Genomic DNA, 20,646 nt, shown 5'->3' on the forward strand with positions numbered 1-20,646 from the left:
AAAAAAGTGTGGTAACTTTGAAGCACTAAGAGTAAGTAGTATATACAGAGATGTGAACAGTCAAACAGGGCCTGGTAGGTCCGGATAGCTTTTTTCACCTTAATAAATGAAATCATCATTTAAAAGCTACATTTTATATTTACTCGGGTTATCTTTTTCTGATATTACAAATGTGCTTGATTGGAAACATTTAAATTTGACAAATACACAAATAATAAAATAATAATAAAAATAATGGGGGCAAATACTTTATCACAGCACTAGACAGGTTGTTGTAGAAAGGATAGAGGCTAACCTGTTCCATTTCCTGTACACCTCAAGGCTTACCCTCAGAGTTACTGGTGATAAAGAGCGTAGCTTCATTGTTACTGTGTTGAGAATAGTTAAAACTACAAATTTGGTGTGTCTTTAATGTAGATCCATTAAATGTCTAATATTAAGACTCAGTCATGCAACACAAACACATACTGATACTTCTGGCTGCTGTTTTGGTTAGGAATTTCTGTCATCATCAGCCTGGGTCAAATTATTATGACTGCTGCTTGTTTGTCGTTGCGTTTGCTGTCCACAGATTCAAAAATAGTCATGACTCAGCGCCTGTTCCTATGACATGACATATTAAAAATAGGTCCAGGTAGAAGAGCTGCATTAAACAGTCACAACAATATTATTGTTGTTTTGAAAGGCCTTCCTGGAAATCAGTTTTTTTTTTTTATCAAGGTTACCACAGCCATAAGAAGGAAGAGTGGTTTGATGACATCACAGAGACATAATATGACACTAGCTTGATGTTTATGCTGTTTTTATTTTTCAAGAGATTTCAAACTAGCCTTAAAAAGAGTGAATGTTATTTTAACCACTCATGGTACTTTTTGAACATGAATCTATGCTGAAGGAAGGACGACAAAAACTCAGGTAAACCGATTAATTTGATATACTTTGACACGTATTTACTTTGAGCTTGGCCTTTAATGTTTATTTATAGTTATTTTTGTAGTCCCGAGTCACCAAAACAGCATATATTAATTTAATTTCAGGCATATTTTGTACGACAGAGCGGCCCAACACGTGGCTACGTTCACCTGTGTGACGTGGCCTTGCAGGGAGAGCTGCTTACAATTTATGATGCTTTTACTTGCAGTAGGACACATTGGTACTTTTAAGACACCCTCGTTCCAGTGCACGAGTTCAAACAGTGTTTGGCTTATTATTATTATTTTTTATAAGTAAGTTTTAATTTGCTTATAAGTTTTTTATAAGCAAAAATATAGTGCGTATAGTGGAAAAATAGTAGCATTTTTAACTTTCCAGAAGAAAGGGTGTTTTACTTTTAAAGCAGTTATTATTGTGCGTTTCTATACCTGATGAGCAAAGCCTAACCTGATTTATTTCAAACCTTAGAACAATGCTTACATCTTCTCCTTTTCTTTTTCTACTTCTCTACAGCTCTGCATCGTATTCCCCCAAAGCCTCCTGAATGCAACATAGCTGATAGTTTGTCCCGTGAGAGCTTTGAAACGGGATGTTACGGAATCCCTCGAAAGCAGCATTACGGATTGATTGAAGCGCGTGTCCCGGGACATACGTCACATGTACGAGATCCTCCATGACAACGGGAGTGGAAGTTACCGAGCACCCGAGTGGCTTTTAGAGCGGGGATAGAAAAAAGGGAAACCGCAGTGTTTGCTTGTTAGCTGCACTCTATCGCGCCTGGGACCCGCAGCAACAGGTGCATGTAGATGGCGATAAAACTCGAGAAAAACTCTACTTTTTCACCAAACACGGTCTGACGGATGGGACGACACTAAACAACTTGTTAGTTCGCGCGAAAGACAAGAATGAGTCTCTCCCCAATTCCGGGGAAAAGCAGCTGTGTCTCAGCAGGTTTCCCACCGCTCGCACACATGGGGGAAAAAAGTCAGGCTTGGGGCTAACTTACCCTAACTTTGATTTTCTTGTTAACTGTGAGCTTTTTTTTTTCTTTGGAGCAAACAACACGGCGGATACATACAAGGGATATCACCGGAGCAGGACTAGAGGCGGTAATGGAGAAGAGCAAACCGAGCAACGGGAGCCGCTCCCCCGCCGACCGTGGAGCTAAAGACAGGGTGGACAGGTAACGTTGAAAAATGGTTAATAATCACAGAAAGCTTAAAACAAACAAATAAATAAATACGACTTGTTATTATTTTTCTGCTCTCAAAGTTAGTTGAGTTTCGTAAATCACGAAGCAGATATCACTTTGTTTATTTGAGCTGTTAGGTACTTCTGACGGTTACTGTAATAGTAGCTTAAACCTGACTAAAGCTAACATATATAAACAGGAGTCAGGTTATTAGTCAGTGTTAGCATCACAAAGATTTTGTTTTCAGGCCGCCAAAACTGATGTTGACTGTATTTAGTATTTTTATTTAGTATTTTTCCCCACCATGTTCACATATATCAAAAAGTGTCTACTGTGAGTACTGAAGTATTACAGAGTATTGTACGTGTGTAAAAAGCTTAGGATTAAATTACAATTACTTGAAGTTTACTCCACTGAATAACTGCCACGTTACTGAATTCACCCAAACTAATGCAGACCCATAATAAATCCCACCTTCATGAGAATTATAATGTTAATGCTTTGTTAACACTCTTCTACAGGGCTTTGTTAACTTTGACTTCATTGTAGTGGTCATTTGGAGGCTGTACTTTTGGATTTTACTTCGTCCTGTAAACATTATTACTCAAAAGCTACATATCGTACTGATTAATGGCTCCACGTTTTTATATTTGGATTCTACAAGAGTAGTTCTGAATAATTTACCGTAAAAAATAACCCTTACTTATCTTTTGCGCTGCCCTGGTGTCTGATTGGCTGCTCCTTACAAACAGATGGTTTGAATAGCGGTTGAGTGGGGTTTCTTTGCTCATAACCAGAGCAAGGTGCCTGTCATCATAAAGACCCAAGAGTAGAAAAAAAATGTCTGAAACGGAGGCTCTGAGCTTTCACAGACTCACTCCATGTTTACTATAAGCATGCACCACTGTAAGCATATATGTTTATGACAAAATAAGAAGCTGTATAAAGAGTTTACTCTCTAATGGAGAGTAAATTTAGAGCCATCACACTGATAATGAATCAACACCTTTTTACAAAATGTTGCTAACTCCCTATGAGAGGGATTTTTGTCAGCTGTGGTTTACAGTGAATAAGCTTCGTTTCGATGTACAGGTGGTGGTACTGATTGGAAACGCTCTTGAATTTACTAACGTTTATATATATATATATATACTCCATACTGCACATACAGTTGTTTACTGTATGTGAAGTGGAACTGTGAACACAAACCAGCACGACAAATCAGATGACACATTGGTAACATCAACACTGATACATCCAATGTCTGTGCTTACTGTTGCTTTGGCAATAAGGACACTCTCAGAGGAGAAACTTAACCTTAGCATGAAGATAATTTTAAAGTTTGTGTGTTTATTTTTCACTGTAAAGTAGTTTCTGCAAATCCAGACTCTTGTGTGACGGTGGAGTAGGAGCATTTCTTCTTCAAGGGACGACTTTGCTCTTGGGTTAATCAGATTATTGTGTTACCTAATTCGTAAGGTTGAGCCACCTACAGCCACAACTTCTTCACGTACTGTAGGACCAGATTACAGATGGAGCTATTGGTATTTATAAAACACAACATTAATAAAACAAAGCAATTTTTTGATATCTACTCAGCTTGTCTTGGCTCACGCTCAAAGAATCACAACACAAAGGTACACTTCCTGTTTAAATAAATGTTTTCCAGTTTGTTTGTTTTTTAAGCTTTGATGATGACGAGCCTGAAAACTATTTCGATAACTTGCTTCTTTGAAGTAGTTTGTAACTTTGTCCACTTTTCTCAGAGTGGATCCGTATGGCTTCAAGCGGTCAGAGGACTTTGATTATGAGTCATATGAGGAGCTCATGTCTGAGTATCTAGTTGTGCTCACCCGACGAGCCATCAAGTGGTCCAAACTACTGAAGGGCAAAAGCAAGGTGCAGAAGAATATGAAATGTGAGTATGAAAACAAAACACACTCACACAGTTCATAGTCCATAAATGTGAACTCAACATAAATACTCCCCTCTGTTCCAGTAAAGCGTTACGTACGCAAAGGAATTCCCAATGAGCACCGGGCTCTGATCTGGATGGCAGCCAGTGGGGCTCAAGATCAATTGGAGAGGAACCCAGGGCACTACCAGTCCCTGCTGGGAGCTGAGCACGACCCCAAACTTGTGGAGACCATCAAGACAGGTCAGCCTGTTCAGTTTCTCACTCAGAATATTTCACGTCTTCAGCAATAAGCTAAGGGTACAGCTTATTGCTGAAGATGTGAAATATTCTCCACCATTTAAATTATGATTGGCCAAAATTAATATTAGATTAACTTTTTGACACACAAACTTTAAGTATTTGCAATTAAAAGCTCTGTAAAATTTAGCTTTGTTGTGTCTTTGTCTTCATTTTAATATCTTTATTTATTTGTGAAATAAAAAATGAAATAAACCTCTACAGGCTTTGCGCACCTGGATTTCAGTGTTTTGGTTCTTTATTCCTTCAGGTTCTCCTAAACTCACAAAGCAACTCCTTAACCCTCTATTTCACTAGTACCTACTCAGCTCGACTCTATTCTGTTTCAGTGGTTTTTCATTACAATTGAGTACCACCACCTCAAAGTGCCTGGGGTTGTTATAGCAACGCGTGTGAAAGTCACTCAAATAATTTGCATGCAACACAGACGCAACATAATGGACCACATTGAGCGACTGTGGCTCTGGTGGTAGAGTGAATCGTCTACCAGTCGGTGAATCAATCCCCGACTTTGAGTTCTCAGTTGAGAGGCGCTATAAGAGTGCCGGTCCATTTACTATAATAATACCACCTCTGTGTTTCACCTTAGGGGTGTTTGTAGCCAAGTGGTGAGCAGTGCCTGGAAGAAATGCTTGGATTTCTGGTCATCAGAATGGAAACATTTTTCCATGTTTTCCGAGCCCGTTTCAGAATAAAAGACACAAAGTCCAAATATTCAAGTTAATGTTTAGACTGACACGGTCTCACATTTAAAAGCAGGGTTTCAGTTTCCTGCTCCTTATCTGTTACAGCGTGTATACAAACACTCCACACACAGTGTGATCGGTGTCCTTGTGGTCTCTCGTTTTCAGACTTGAACAGAACATTCCCGGAAAACATCCACTTCCACAAGACGTCAAACCCATGTATGCAGAAAGCTCTGTACAATGTGCTGCTGGCCTATGGACACCACAATCCAGCTGTGGGCTACTGTCAGGTACGGCTCAGCGCCACAGATTCTACCCTGATGTGGATTTTGAATAATATTTAAGGAATGATAATGTAATGAGGTAAAGCAAAAAATCTAGTATTATTATTCTGTGATATTAGTTTGGATTTCAGCAAAGCCACCTTGCGTTGGTCCATCATTTAAGAGTTGTGCTGCGGGGTTAAAATGTACAGTAATGTAAACTGTAAATAAAAACAGCAGTTTTTTATCCTTAATGAAGTTACTTTATCATCAACACTTACCAATAATTTGCCTCTGTGTCCAGAAAGAGGCTTTATGTGTCTATGCCAACTGACTGTGGTTATTATTAGCATATGAAAGCCAAATTCCATTCACCAGATCATATGCAACTTGGTTTGCAATTTAAACAAGGGTGTGTTGATGTTACATTTGTTGCCAGGCATAAATAGAATCCATTTATCTTTAATTATACTCAGTGGTTGTTGTTTTTTTTTTTTTCTTAATTCCCATTCAGTCAGTGTACACTTACTGCTCTGTGCCCTAGATGCTTTATTAAAGAGCTCTTCTGTCTGATACAGTGTGCTCAGGCAGGATTACAGGACTCATGTGAAACCTAACTGTGTGTCTTTGGCTTCAGGGGATGAACTTCATCGCTGGGTATCTACTCATCGTCACAAAAGATGAAGAGAAATCCTTCTGGCTGATGGAGGCACTGCTCGGCAGAATTTTACCAGGTGAGTGTTTCTGTGCATTCACTTACTGCCACTCTGAGCCCTGTGCTATGAAGCACGTTCAATATAACCAGTGTGTCTCAATTTAGTATCTAGTACTACATGTGTGCCCTTTAAGAGCTTTAGTCAGTAAGACTGTAAAATATGTGCTGTAAAAACGTTTTGCCCATTTTAAGCCTGTAAAGAAAGCTGAAGCAATAAAATTGCACCTGTGAAACTATATTTACTGATGCTCATCAGGGAAACAGTAGAAGTTACCTTGGCAATATAACGTAGTATAAAGTGAACCAGCTTCAAATTACAGAAACCCCAGGGTTAACCCGGAAGTTATGCGGATAAGTTGAAATCCTGCTTTGTAGTACAGAGCCGATCTTGTGACAGGTGTGTATGCGTCCAGGCCCTTTGGGTACCAGTGCTGTAGGCTAAGAATAATCCTATCACGTGGCCTCTGTGTGTGGCTTCAGAGCTGCACTCTTTTCATTTGGATCTTGTAGTCAAACAAGAAATGTTTATTAAATTTACATTTAAGCTCTTCATTCAGGTGTTGTATTGCATATATTGCTTTGTTCTTATCAACGATGTGTGTCTGCGTTGTGGTTACAGACTACTACAGTCCAGCCATGCTGGGTCTGAAGACAGATCAGGAGGTGTTAGGGGAGCTGGTGAAGGTAAAAATCCCGCCAGTATGGCAGATCATGGTGGACCATAACGTCATGTGGACCCTGGTGGTCTCCCGGTGGTTCATCTGTCTCTACATAGACATCTTGCCTGTAGAGGTGAGTGTGTCTGTGATCAGCGTTTCATACTCATGATCCAACTCCTATCAGTACTGCCACAAAACTTTTTTTTTCTTTTTTTTTTTTATTGACATGTAGTTGTAATATCTGAAAAATAGTCAGATTATTTACTAAATACTCGTGCTTCATCACAGCCCTTTTTTTTTTTTTTTTTTTTTTTTTAGTGGGTTTCGATAAAAATGACAACTTTTGTTTTATTCCTTGTGTTTAATTAATCCAGTGCAGCTAACCCACTTTATACAGCAGTCTTTATTGTTTCTGTCTCCCTCTGTTGACCTTCAGGAGGGTGTGAGCTGCTATGTTTGTTCCCCAGATACAACTGCTGTAGGAGGGTGTAACACTTGCAGAGAAAGTGGAAAATAACAAGTTGGATGTGAAAAATGAAAGGAAAAGAAAATTCTCCCCACTATTTTGCACCTCTCTACATTAAAAAAAGACACTAGAAATACAGAAAATAGTCAAATTTGTATTTGCATTTTTAGCAGCAGTGCTGAGGAAACTACAAAATTATTACAAGTAACTGCTTGTTTTTGTAAATGCATAAATATGTAAAAGCACCACAATTTATGGCAAAGTTACTGTGAGCTTTGTCCAGGTGGGTCAAATCTGCATGCACCAACTTCTCTGAACAAACAGCAGTGGTGAGATGGCCGCTGTGTGAGCACTGCCGCTGTACACGTGCTCTATGCACATGTGTGTGGAGGTGACCTCACATTACATTACACAGCAGGGAAGAAATGGTAAAGGTAAAATAGTTTATAAAATAAATGACTTTTTTAAGCCAATGCTGTTTGTAGTTTCTGTAGTTAATTATACACAAATGGCAAAAGAAGTAATTAAACGGCTTTTGAACCACTATGCAAGTCTGAATGTAGCTGAACTGCCAGCAGAGTCAAACACCTCCTTTTCTCTAGTGTCAGAAATGATACCTGAACAGGAAGAGTTTGGGGGTGATGTGAAGTTTTCCTTCATCCACTGTTACAAACATCTACCATGAAAAATGCTTAAAAATAAAAGTTAAGAGCTTAAAAACACTGGAAAATTTTTTAAGGTAAATTGAAAAGGAGGTGAAAATTGTACTTGCCTTCTTTACATCTACTAAAGTTAATAAAGACAGCTGATTCTAATTGAGCAGGAGGCCTGTTTGACCCTGCAAACTACTGCAAAAATGCTGTTAACCTGCATTAATACTTCCCAAGCTCTGTTCAGTAGAACCTTTTACATATGGTTTACTCTTCATGTTGTGCACTACTTTGTTGTTGGGATTCAGTGCTTTGCTGCTGCTTTTCCCAGACTGTTCTGCGGATCTGGGATTGTTTGTTCTACGAGGGCTCGAAAATCCTGTTCCGCGTAGCTCTGACTCTGATCCATCACAACCAGGATCTGATTCAGCAGTCCCAGTCACTGCCAGATGTCTGCCAGAGCTTCAAGCAGATCACACACGGACCATTTGTAGAGGAGTGCCACACATTCATGCAGGTAAAGACCCCTACAACTCTTAAAAATCATCATGAGTCATTTTACGGGATGAAAGATTAGAGATATTACTTTTCCTTTTTAGTAATCCTTTAATCCCCGTTTCTCTTGCCTTTCCTAGAAAATCTTCACTGAACCAGGAAGTCTCTCCATGGCAACCTTGACTAAGCTCCGGGCGACCTGTCGCTCTCGTATCACTGCTGAAGAATCCTGACCTCTCCCTGTTACTTAAATTCAGCACTCATTCCAGCAGATGTTTGCACTTTTTTTATTTTTTATTTAAACTGAGTCACTGTGACTGCTGTACATACTGTGTGTGAAACAAACACGCAGCAGTGTAAATATGTGATTAATATTCTTAGGTCTGTGCTGTATGAAATGGTTGTGTAGTTTGGTAAACATTTCCTTTTGTTTAAACATGAAATTCTGCACTTTAGTCTAGAAAATGAGTCACGGTGAAGAAAATGCTTAGCAGTAAATGTTCAGGTGTGATGAGTTGTACACTATACATAGCTGGAAGAACCTGTCTACTGTATTTCACATTAAAATCCATCAAGAGTATATACAGTGATTGTTCAATTAAATAGAAAGTTGACATTCAATACTGGTACAATGTTGTAATATAGTATGAATAAGTGATTAATCTAAGGTGTTGCAGTACAGTAAGTTAAAGGGGTGGATTTCCCCCCCCCTCACAATTGTGTTCAGGGGTCTCTTTAACAGTTAAACAGTTTAAGTTCTAGTTTGACTGATTAGAGTTGGTTCAATATGTTCTTGAGTAAAATTGTGGATAATGAAAAGTATCATCATAACGAACCAGTCTGTAATACAACAAAAATCTCTCAGCTGAATATTTAACATACACCTGAGTAACCAGCTTTGAGTTAAAAATAATAATTAAAGCTGCAAGCAGCGTTATGAGGGCCCTCGCACCCCGGCGTGTCGAGCCATGCCCAACTTCGAAAACCAGCACGTCCGATCTCATGTCACATTGATGGAATTCATGCATTCAACCACCAGCTAACATTTAATCTCATTCTACCACGATTATAGTCGTCCCACTAGGTGGCGCTCTAACCATTACTGACAAATGGCATACCAAACATTTCCGACCTCAAGTCTCATCAAATCTGCGACCTTTGGGAGAGATTGGACATTGTGTTTTTGAGTGACAGCAGATTACTGCTCTTTGGCGAGTGATTGAAACTCCACGTGTCGCCATGACCACCCCGTTTCCCGGAACGTAAAAAGCTTCGCAATTTAACATCACAGAGGTCTTTAGATTCGACACACAAGAGAGAGCTTCAATCTGACGAAATCCCTTGGAGGAGTTCGTTAAAGTACGGTGCCTGAAAAGAGGGGAAAATGGCACCAAAATTACACATTAATTTTTAAAATGGCTGACTTCCTGTTGGATTTGGGATATTGCTCCAAGAGACTTTTTGTACATCTTGATATCTTCCATAAGCTTACAAGGTCTCAGACTCATAGATAAAACACAGAGCAGGGGCTGTGGTTTTGAAATTTTGTAGGGGGCGCTGTGTAGCCATTTTGCGCTATTCAATGAAAATGATCACATAAAAACAAAGCTTTCATCACATTGGAGGTGTGGGCCAAATTTCAAGCCTCTATAAACTTTCCAAGCCCCACAAAAGCCATTTCATCTTTCACGGTGAACTGCGCAGCCACCAGGGTGCGCAGTTCACCGTGGTGGCTGCGCCGTTCAGTTTAAAATCTGGTACTAATCCGACTGGATTTCATGGAGTTATACTAATTTGTTTCTTCATGGCGAGACATCAAAGTTCGCCATGCTGCTGAGGTCACACCCTTTTGTGAAAAGTCAGTTTTCACTGTACCCCAAGAACAACTGCTTATGGCTTTCCTGGCGAAATTTGAGGCTGCAGATGTCACCCATCATTATACTGTACCCCAAAGTGTAAAACATGACATTTCCTGTTCCCACTAGGTGGCACTCTCCCTGATGTCAAATATGGCAGTTGAAATATGTTCAGGGGTGAAGCCTTATATGTGTGGTCTTTGGTCCAGATCGGACAATGACAGAATGAGAGGCAATAAGATTTTCATGGCGAGTCATCAAAATTCGCCGTGGCGCCACGGCCTCGCTGTATCGCGAAAACTCAAGCTCCGCAATTTAACATGGCCCAAGTGTGTAGTTGACACTGACCAAAGATGAAGCTTATACGACCAAATCCCAAGGAGGAGTTCGAAAAAGTTCGAGGCATGGAAACGGCGAAATTAGAGCCAAAATGTCACCTTCACGTCTAAATGGCGGACTTCCTGTTGGGATTGCGTCAATGGGCCCACTGACTTTTTGTTCGTCTTGGCATGGTACAGATGTGTGCCATATTTCATACATGTAGCTCAAACGATGTGGTCGTAGGGCTGCATTTAACAAGGCATAGGTGGCGCTCTAGAGCCATTTCCCAGTGCTCATATGTAAAACCATTAAAATACAAAAAAAAAAAAAATTCAACAAACCTGGCATGTGTGCAAAATTTCATGAGTTTGACCATGTTTAGGCCCTCAAAAGGCCCTTGTTTTGCCTGAATAATAATAAGAAACTGAGCAGATACAATAGGGCCTTCGCACTCTCGGTGCTCGGGCCCTAATAATAATAATAATAATAATAATAATAAGCAGCACATCACTCTACAGTAGGAATAGAATTTATTATACAATACAAAAGACCAAACTCAGTACTCCATTAAAAAGAAATTAATTTTTTACATTTTTTGGGGGAGGGGGTGAAAAGCAAGACTGGAAGTCAGCCATGCAGCTGTTAACACGTCTATTGAATACATTCTGATTTTGTTGACCAAGTCTATGTACAGCTTCAGGGGGCACATCATTTACATTAAAGTAGGAATCCACACTTTATTGGCACAACTATCAGACTGCATTTGATTAGCTGCATTAACTGCAGTGCACTGATGGGATAGGCTTTGTTTCATCTGAGGAGGAATATTACTATAGGTGGCAGGGGAGAGGAGAGAAAAAAAACACTGCAAGCACACAGAGCCTTCTCCTAAGAGTTGCCAGGATTATCTTATGCTCAGGAAGGAGAAAATACACCTGTGAGCATGTTTAGGTAGTTGATGGGATTCCCTCTGCCTCTTCAACTGGAAGATTCTTTATAAATAATTACACAGCTAAAAAGACAAACAGCAGTTCAAGAAAATACAATCAAGCTCCTAGAACACGAAACAAGAGCAGACCATTAATGGTTAACATGCTGCAGCAAATTCAAACTCTCTCAAACTTTGAGTCACCTCACGTTTTGTCAAGATGCATCTAAAGTTAGCAGTTTAATCATAATCTACAGAAAAAGTGAAAAATATTCCGCAGATATGCACACTTCCATTCACTCAGGTTCATGCCCATAGAGTCATCCATCACCGAGTAACACCCTTTGGTTCATCCCTTCACCAATCAGCCTGTATGGTTCAAGTCTAATGAAGGGTTGCTCAGATGGCCTGGTAACCAGCATGGCTCCTCCTCTTGCCTATTAGATAGGCAACAAGGGTGATCAGCACCAGACCAGCCAGAGCTGCTCCAACAATGATGGGGATAATCATCTGGTTCTGGTCCATCTGACACTCCTCAGCTATAGACAAACAGGTAGAGCAGAAGGTTACGCTGTGCAAACAAAATGACAGTTTTTCCTTTAACACCACTGTGCTATATGGATTTAGCATGTGAATGTTCCAGCTGGTCTGGTAAACTGCATTTCAGACTTATCATTTTAGTACAGGGTAAGGCTTCATTTCATCTCCATCTCTGATTATTCATTCTGAAACAAGTTATGGATGTGTTCAACTGTCACCAGCAGCATCAGATTTCTCTTTTTGAATGCAAACCAATTCAAAAACTTTTTGCATGTAAAGAATATGGCAAAGTTCACCTTTTTGAATCAAGTTACAAAAACAAACTTGTCTCAAAGTTTTTTAAATTTTGTTGTTTGTTTTTATTTTTTATTTGCAGGGTTGTTCATGGTCATAATAAACAGTTGCTGACCACTATCAGGCTACACAAATGCTCCAGCTGCTAGAAACAAAGGCTTCAGATATCCAATCTCAAAATGTTTGATCCAACTATTAAGTGTGCATCTGCCCTCCACACATCTTCAGCCAGTGTGGAGAATCTCGTTCAGCACAATTTTCACAATGAAAATAGGTAAAAACTGAGGAATGACGTGTAATGTCAGACGAACAACATGCTTAATTCATTCATACCTGTAGCAAACCGGCCACTCTTGACACCGAAGGGCTGGACTTGGAGATCGAATGTGTTGAGAGAAAAGCTCGGTGTCACAAACAGAGTCTGCTCTGCACTGCACATGTAGGAGTAGCCCAGCGTACTGCGCAGGTAGTTCAGACTGTTGTTACTCATGGAAAAGTTAGCTGAGTAGAGAAAGTTAATTTTATTCAGCTTCAAAAAGTCAAGGGGGAAAATAAAAAAAAAAAAAAACAAAAACTAAATGCATGTTGTTCATAAGAGGTACTTACCACTGTCTGACCAATTTGCAAGCAGTGTTACCCCACTCAGATGGTACTTGTTGGTTGTGGAGTTCTGTGGACCAAAGGAAGAGCTGAGCAGTTTTGTAAAAATAACTAATGTAACATTAACAAAAAAACCCAAAAAAAAACAAAGGGTTAAATTTACCAGAGTGAAGTTGAAGGTGAGAATAGTAGATTGCATCTGTGTCAAAACCAGTGTAGCACTGCTGGCTCCACATAATCCCGTTGAGTTTGTCACATTAGGATTGAGGTTTAATACATCCTGGATAGTCTGGCCAAAGAGAAAAAACACAAAACCCAAGATACACTTTGTTTCAAGTTTGTTTTATTTCTATTGACAACTGGTTAAACATTTGCTGTTTTTGGGGAGAATGGCTACGCTTGAAGCTGTAGTTTACCTTATTCTGAAATGTGTAGGAAACATTGAGCTGCAGCCCCATTTTAGCCAGGAGACATATGGTGTCATTGGTGTCCTTCACAGTGTAATTGCCCTGCTGAGGTGTTCCTGGAGGGGTCTGAGTTGGAACTGCTGTTGTACTGACAGTGGTAGGTGAAGGTGTTGTGCTGGTTTGATCTGCAAAACATACGGTCTCTGCGAACAGAGAAATAATACTGTGAACATGAAACCGTTCAAACTTAAAACCACTCAAAAGTAAAAATCTTTAACATCCACCTACCATTTCGACTCAGCTCATTCCCTGGCATGTATGCCTCCAGCCTCATGTCAGTGAAATTAACATTTGCGGTGGCAACTGTAATAACTGTAGGGCTTGCACATTTGTAGGTGGTGTTGACTTTTGCTTCAATCCCAACAGAGGCAGACACCAGAGTGACCACACCTACAACAGAGTAGGTAGAAATCACCACAACAGTACCTTGAATACCATTCTGTTGTTTATACTGACATTTCAGTCCAAGTCCTCCTTCAGTTTTCCCAAACAATCTTGAGGCACTGCTAAAAGTTACAAAGCACTCAAATTTAAAATAATCAGTGTGGCCATCCTCACAACTGTTATAAAAAAAAAAAAAAAAAGCTCATCCAGGCATTCATAAGAGAAGAGCTACAAGTTAGCTAGCTGACATCTGAAGACGATCCCTCTAAACCCTGACTTTGAGGTAAAGGTCACACATTCAAACATGTTTTTTAGTAGATGCACTTAGTGTCATTTTGAAGCACCTATGTCACTTCATTCTCACATTCAAACTTTGGGGTCCAAGTTGCCCACCCACCTGGGTCACGCATCAGCCTTTTATTGCCGATTAGGAATAACAATTAGATACCTCAGACCTGCACTATGAAGAAGGACCTAACCAAGTGTCAGTCATCCAGGACATTGTCATTTTAAGAACTTGAAAATAAGCATAATTTTTAACATTTCCCACCTTGCAAACTTCTTGAAATGTCTCCCCCCAAAATAAGAAACCCTCCAGATTTTTTGTTCAACATCAACAACCAAATAAATTCCTAAATGAAATTTATGTGCAACACTGAAATGTCTAGTTATACATGTAGCATCCCATCTTTATGCTACACTATTAAGAACAGAATTCTGACATTTTTTAAAAACCACAAAATATGGTAAATGGCCTGTATTTGTATAGTGCTTTACTAGTCCCCAAGGACCCCAAAGCGCTTTACACAGTCTGTCATCCACCCATTCACACACAGGTAATATATTCAGATCTATCACATTATTCAGGACAATGCATGGTCTCACCGGAGGTGGTTGCATTGGGGAAGACTGAAGTGTCGCTTAGGTTGTACTGCAGAGTCAGGCTAGAAACCTGATACAGGGTTCCATTGGTTGAGAAGTTCAGCCCAAGAGTGTAGCCAGATCCAAATACTGCCACCAGCCTGGCGGAGCTGCCATCTTTGCCACATGTGCTGTTTGCTGTATCCACTGTGGTAGAGTTGGGCAGAAAGACCTGCACTGTTCTCTGAGGACACAACAAGTGATACAACAAATAAATAACCGGACACACAGAAATGAAGCTGTAGTAGGTGAGCAAACATCTGTACATACGTTGGCATGGGTAGTGTTGTATATAATGGAGAATGATGCAGACAGATCAGCTTTAATGCAGGTGGTGTTGCTCTCCTTCACCTCAAGAGTAACTGCATCGATACAACCTGGATATGATAGACAATAAGAAAAAGTAATAAACTGTTTAAATCAAAATCATTCAACCATTTAAAACTGCATCTTTAGGCAGAAAAAGGAAGAAAGAAAAAAAGTGGCAACAAGTCTCATCGAGTGATAAATCCAAGTCTGAAATGTTTTGGTTTCACAGACTTTCAGGGGTGTTACAGTCAGTGTCTACATGTTTGCAGGCTTCAATAAGATCCCAGAACCCCATTTTAAAGAAAGGCATAGCTTTAGATATTTACATAGTAATTAGATTACATGCTGAATTGTGCATTGTCATTTACAACACAGAAAACCCACAGTCAAACTGTAAGCACTGATATACTCATTAGCTCAGAATATGATCCAGATGATCCAGTTTAGAGTCTGACCCCTAGGTTTGCTATGATACCAAAATAAACGGATTTATTTAAAACCCACACTTACACCATGTGCATATTCTTTCTCAGTCTTTAACTTGACCTTGTTAGATAAAGGGTAATTAACAGTGATAATCGTACAGCGCAGCCTCTGTTACAAGACGGCATGGCCTACATTTACCTTGTTAAACAAAAGAAAAACAAAAAAAAAACAACAAGTTAACAGAAACCACCACTAGAGGTCTGCAGACTGCTAAAGCCAAGCACGCATGACCACAAACCCAGAAGCATTTCAAAAGACAGCACTCAGTGAATACTGTGCAGAAGGCTTTTTGTGACCGAGGTCCACTTAACAATAATCCTAAAGGCCGATAAACTGATTTTATGACAGCCGTATAATGATCAGAGTCCACCTATGGGATTAACAGCCTGTTGAAAATTCAAAACATCTGTGGGTCATGATATAAAAAGGGAAGACGCACAACATTTATATGACCTGTGTCACTTATCAGCCATGTTGACCTTAGTGACCGTTGCTATGAACTGTTGAGCCAAATTATCTCCTTTGCCTTCATAACAGATGGTCCCATGTATCCTTTGCTAAAGTAATGACGCAAGCACTATCTGTAGGTTCTCAGTAATCCAGGTCATTTTCTGTGTTTGTGTTGAAGGCAAGCAGACTCCTTTCAGTTGCTTTAAGACCTCTACAGGGTAAACACCGAGAACACATCAGCTTTTATAATTGATGCTTTCAGCTGAGGTGAAATCTCTTCAGAACCTTTAAAAAAAAAAAAAAAAGTCTGCAGCTACCTTCAACATTAACATTAAGAGAATTCAAACAACTCATGCCTGTCAGACACACCCAGGTCACTTAGCAACCTTCCCAAACAAAATCTGACTCATGCACTTGTTAATGTTAACTACTGAAATTAAAACTTCAACTAAATGCCCAAATAGCTGCCAAAAGATGTTTGAGGTGGCTACAGAGACCTGATTTTTTTTTATTTTTTTTTTTAAACAACATTAAACTTAGACAAAACCCATCTGACCTAATGTTGCCAATCCAGTTATACAGAAAACTCAGCCTACTTTCACACTGGCAAAACACACGTGGGCTATTAATACCTTCATCCTCTGGAACCTTCTACCCACTGCTACATGTTTCACTGTGTGTCAGATGGTGGCTATAAATTTCAAACACATTGTTATCTACAGTAAACACTTGTATCCAATCCAACAAATCAAATCCTTTAAATATAATACAATACTAGGGTTCTCCCACTTGCGTCACACTTCCCATAAAGTCAATAGAGAAGCTGATGTGCTCTGGGTTGAGTTTGACTGCTTTATTTAAATTCAGAGAGGGACAGTTTGACTTTATCAAGTTCTGTCTGGCGTTCTCAGAATATGCGGGAACAATAAAATGAGAAATGCCATCAACAGAACAAACATGCTGGTGAGTTAGCAGGAAAAAAAAAAAAAAAAAAAGAAGAAGAGGATGATGCCACACTGAAAAAGTTCTGTGCATTTCAGGAATTTATTTGCTAGGGGGCAGATTTAACCAGCCTTTGGCCTCATCCCACTGCAAATTTCATCATTCATTTAATAGTGCACTGACTGCTCTTCCTTCCTCCATTTGATCTGAACATAAAGACCACTGTGCTTCAGCCCTGTTGGTGGTCTTCGTCAATCACACCCACTCCTTTCTTGCTGAAACTTAACCCCATGTCCCCCCTTTGTTGACCCTGCAAACATACTGCAGACTGTTTAGACACTGCAATCCAGTGAGCTGCAGACACTGTGTGCACAGACAGGATGAAGCATATCTCAAAAAAAAAAAAAAAAAAAAAAAAGTATAAAACACTGACCCCTGTTTTGTAATACAGATTCAAAACTGAACCCCCCAGTTAGGTTTTATTTTAAAGCAATGTCAGTAATGTAGTTTTATATTACAGAGTGAGGATGGCAACAACTCGAGCTAAAACTGTGCTGGCCTGTTTCCCTGTGTCAGCAGCAGCCAGGTGCCTGTGTTTGCAACACAAAGCAAGCATGGCAGTCATGTGAAGCTCTCAAATGACACAACAATGAGGCTGAGCTGCAGCTCACCAACATTTAAAAAAAAAAAAAAAAAAAAAAAAGGAAAGAAAAAGATTACTAAATCTTCAGACTTTTCGGGCAACTGTGGTTTGGTTTCACAAATGACTCAGTGTGAAACTGGAACTTAAATAAAATGCTTTTGGGTACCTACTAACCCAATTTTACACTATAAAAAGAATTAATCAGGAAGCTGTAATCGCACTGAATCAGAGACATTCTACCTTTATGTTACAAAAGACTTCAGGCAGTTATTGGAAACGAAGGCCATTTTGTACTGAAAACTCAAAGTTTGATTTCTTGGTTCCAGTCTTTCGGAAGGGGGGGAGGGGGGGGGGGACAAACACCACGACTGATCTGCGTGCATCAAGACTTGACAAACAGACAATAGGAAAATCCATAAGTCTTTGTTAATTGGAAAATATCTAATATTTTTTTGCCACATTAAGCATAAAAACTGTGCTCCGTTTGCAGTCACACCCATAAAAGCCTGAATTTTTTTTCCTCTTTTAAAGCCAGGAAAAACCCTGGTATGCACTATTCCATTTACATTATGTAAATGTAGCCTTGATAAAAGAGAAGTAGAAGGCTCTGCTGCACAACTGAGCAAGAGGACAAGTCTCTAGTTTGATAAGCTGCAAATAACACCGATAAAACACCATCCTCAGCCACCCAGCTAAAGGTGTGGTGGCTAAAATTTACTCGTTTTGTTTAAATGTTTGACAGTCTTAAAGTTTTGTTTTTCCCCTTTTAAAACCAGCTGAGGTCAAAGAAACAAGTAAAGGCTGATGTTCTAGAAACTCAGTAATCCATACTTTCAGCTTCTTTAATCACTACAGTAGCCAACAGCTGTCCCATCACCCACAGGAGGCTGTTTTTTTTTATCATTTTTAGCCTTTAACAAAGAAAGTGTGCACACAGGAACATCATGCCATGAGGAAAAACTGTTTAAAAAAATAGTCTTATGTAAATTATCCTCCCGAGTTGTTGATGTTTTAATTACGTTATGAGTTTGACATTTATGGATATTAAATACAATGCAATTTGTAGTCCATGCGAAGGCACCGGCAAGCACTAACAACCTGAACGGCGGGGGGGACCTTAAACCTTTTTGGCTAGAACGGTTAAACGGCCCGGGCCGGTAACGCACCGACAGTTTTTGCACCTGACATCTAAACCTACCGCAGGTTGCTCGCGCTTACACAGTTTGGTCCAACAGTAGCTTCTCAAGAGGGGGAAAAAAAACGAACTCACCTAGGACCACAAACCAGACGACGAGTCCGGCCGTAGCGTGGGACACTTTCATTTTCAAGCAGAGCAAGAAGCACTTTTTCACCCTTGCGGAAAGCACGAACAAGCCCGGAGAGATAAGTGGTGCTGAGCCGCGGCGGCTACTGCTGTTGTTGTTGCTGCTGCTGCTGCTGCTGTTGTTGCTGCTGTTAACACAGGTGGGTCTACACGGCCACACTTGACTCCGCAGTTGCTCCCGTTCACGTGTGTCTGCTGTGTGAAGGAGGGTAGTCGAGGCTTTTTATTGTCCCTAAACTGCGTCCAGCTGGGGCTAAAGGACCAATTAAACAGAGTCGAGCGTCGGTCACAGGCGTACAGTCTGATTGCGCCTCATCTCATCATGTGAACTGTTAGCCTTTAGAACCCCAGTCACGTGAGACCGCCCCTCCCGCTTCCTCTGTGAACTCGGCTCGGCCATCTCCGCCAAACAACGAAGGCTGCACATTTGCGCTGCTATCCAAGTGGCAACAGCATTTCATTCTGTATACCTGCATGGCAAAATATGATTGTTCTAGCCCCACATTTACTGCCGGGTAGGATTTGTCAGCAGGATGTTAATAGACGCCTAATGAGAAAACTAGGGCGCAATAAAAATGACTTCTCACAGCACTGTCATACGCAGGGCTCATTAATTAAAATGCTACTGGCTGGAGAAATAAAATGATGGGATATTTTGACTTCCGGGTTCTCCTTTTCTGTTCCCAATTCATTAAAGAACATTTTAAACCACTTATGGAATTTTAGATTTTCGTTATACCATCTGTGCGAACTACAGCACAGTGAACTGTATATTTTTTTATATGAGGGTGTAGCACGTGAAAGGCGCCTCCACTCTATGCCGTGCACTCTGCTAAGTGCGTGTTGTGGGCAGTCAGCTGACACCTTCAATTCACGAGGGCATGCAAAACCCTAGAAGGAACTCAGAGGGCCCTGCTACATTTTAGTGTACAGTTCAGCCATCCTTCTTTAACAAGGGACCCACCTTTTTTTCTTTCTTTTTTTTGCCTTAAATGAGACTATAGTATCAGTCAGCCAGCCATTAACCCCTATATTTCTATGAAAAAAGCAATATCAAGGGAATGGTGAAAGGACAGTGCTATTAGTACAGCCTACAAATCCTGAACCAGAATGTATATTTGGCTCTCTTTAAAGCACTTTAGGTCAAATTCTGTTGTTTAAATGTGCTATATAAATTAAATAGACATGACTTTCCCCACAATATGTGCTACCTGTTTATTCTTTGCCTCTCTGAAAGAACTGTGACAGTGGGCTCTCTCTCTGCTGAGGGTTTATGTCATCCTCTCAGTTTCATGTCTCTGTCACTCTCCACTGGCTTTTGGTTTGGTGTAGATATTGGTTTAAAATCTTCTTTAAAATTGCTAATCTACTCCCTGTTCTCCAAACTGGATCCTTAGGTCCACAGACAGAGGTCTTCTGGTGATTCCACATACCCATCTGAAAACTAAGGAAGGCTGTGCATTCTAAACCTTAGTGCCAAAACTGTGGAACTGCTTATCTCTCTCTCTTTCCACCCATGACTCTACAGCATCCTTAAAGTAAAAAAAAGAAAGAACAAAAAAGCTGAAAACCCATCTATTCTGACAGGGATGTCAGTAATGGTTTTGTGTTGTTTCACTTGATTTAGCTGTGTTCACTTTGTCCTTGTTTTTAATGCCTCTCTGAAGCATTTTGTGGCTGTTTTTTTGCCTTAAAAAGCGCTGTGTAAATAATCTTTACTTACTAGGTCTCAAACGATGCGGAAATCTGAAGTGTACAGTAAAAGGAGTTTCCAGTTTCGCTGAAGTTAGGACGTAGAATTCCCACAGAAGTCTAAACCAAGCTTCAACAGGAGTATTAATCCTATCTTGCTAGTGTCAGTTCAATACCAACACCAGCGTTGGTATCTTTACTATCGATATTTGGAT

The 20,646-nt window shown here is 40.1% G+C and overlaps 2 protein-coding genes across 3 annotated transcripts; one reads left to right on the forward strand and one right to left on the reverse strand.

Annotated features, from left to right (window-relative positions):
* Window positions 1-1,575: 1,575 nt before the first annotated feature.
* grtp1a (growth hormone regulated TBC protein 1a) lies at window positions 1,576-8,894 on the forward strand. 2 transcript variants are annotated; one of them, XM_085271919.1, is made up of 9 exons: window positions 1,576-1,884; window positions 1,989-2,116; window positions 3,892-4,043; window positions 4,125-4,283; window positions 5,192-5,316; window positions 5,927-6,023; window positions 6,624-6,796; window positions 8,111-8,296; window positions 8,415-8,894. In XM_085271919.1, the coding sequence occupies exons 2-9, from the start codon at window positions 2,046-2,048 to the stop codon at window positions 8,505-8,507; spliced, it is 1,056 nt and encodes a 351-aa protein (XP_085128045.1). In that variant the 5' UTR covers window positions 1,576-1,884; window positions 1,989-2,045; the 3' UTR covers window positions 8,508-8,894. The 2 variants fall into 2 exon arrangements, with proteins under 2 accessions (XP_085128045.1, XP_085128036.1); XM_085271910.1 differs by having other exon boundaries at window positions 1,576-2,116.
* Window positions 8,895-10,964: 2,070 nt separating this feature from the next.
* Window positions 10,965-19,076, reverse strand: lamp1a (lysosome associated membrane protein 1a). Its single transcript, XM_085271932.1, has 9 exons — window positions 18,686-19,076; window positions 14,856-14,962; window positions 14,550-14,769; window positions 13,509-13,670; window positions 13,230-13,423; window positions 12,977-13,102; window positions 12,820-12,883; window positions 12,547-12,714; window positions 10,965-11,918 (listed from the first exon to the last, which is right to left on the reverse strand). The coding sequence occupies exons 1-9, from the start codon at window positions 18,735-18,737 to the stop codon at window positions 11,779-11,781; spliced, it is 1,233 nt and encodes a 410-aa protein (XP_085128058.1). The 5' UTR covers window positions 18,738-19,076; the 3' UTR covers window positions 10,965-11,778.
* Between the last annotated feature and the right edge of the window lie 1,570 nt (window positions 19,077-20,646).

This window comes from Mchenga conophoros, linkage group LG1 (genome assembly GCF_057382185.1).
Source record: "Mchenga conophoros isolate Kocher_MC1m ecotype Shallow Benthic linkage group LG1, M_conophoros_male_GT1.1, whole genome shotgun sequence".
Taxonomy (NCBI): Eukaryota; Metazoa; Chordata; class Actinopteri; order Cichliformes; family Cichlidae; genus Mchenga; species Mchenga conophoros.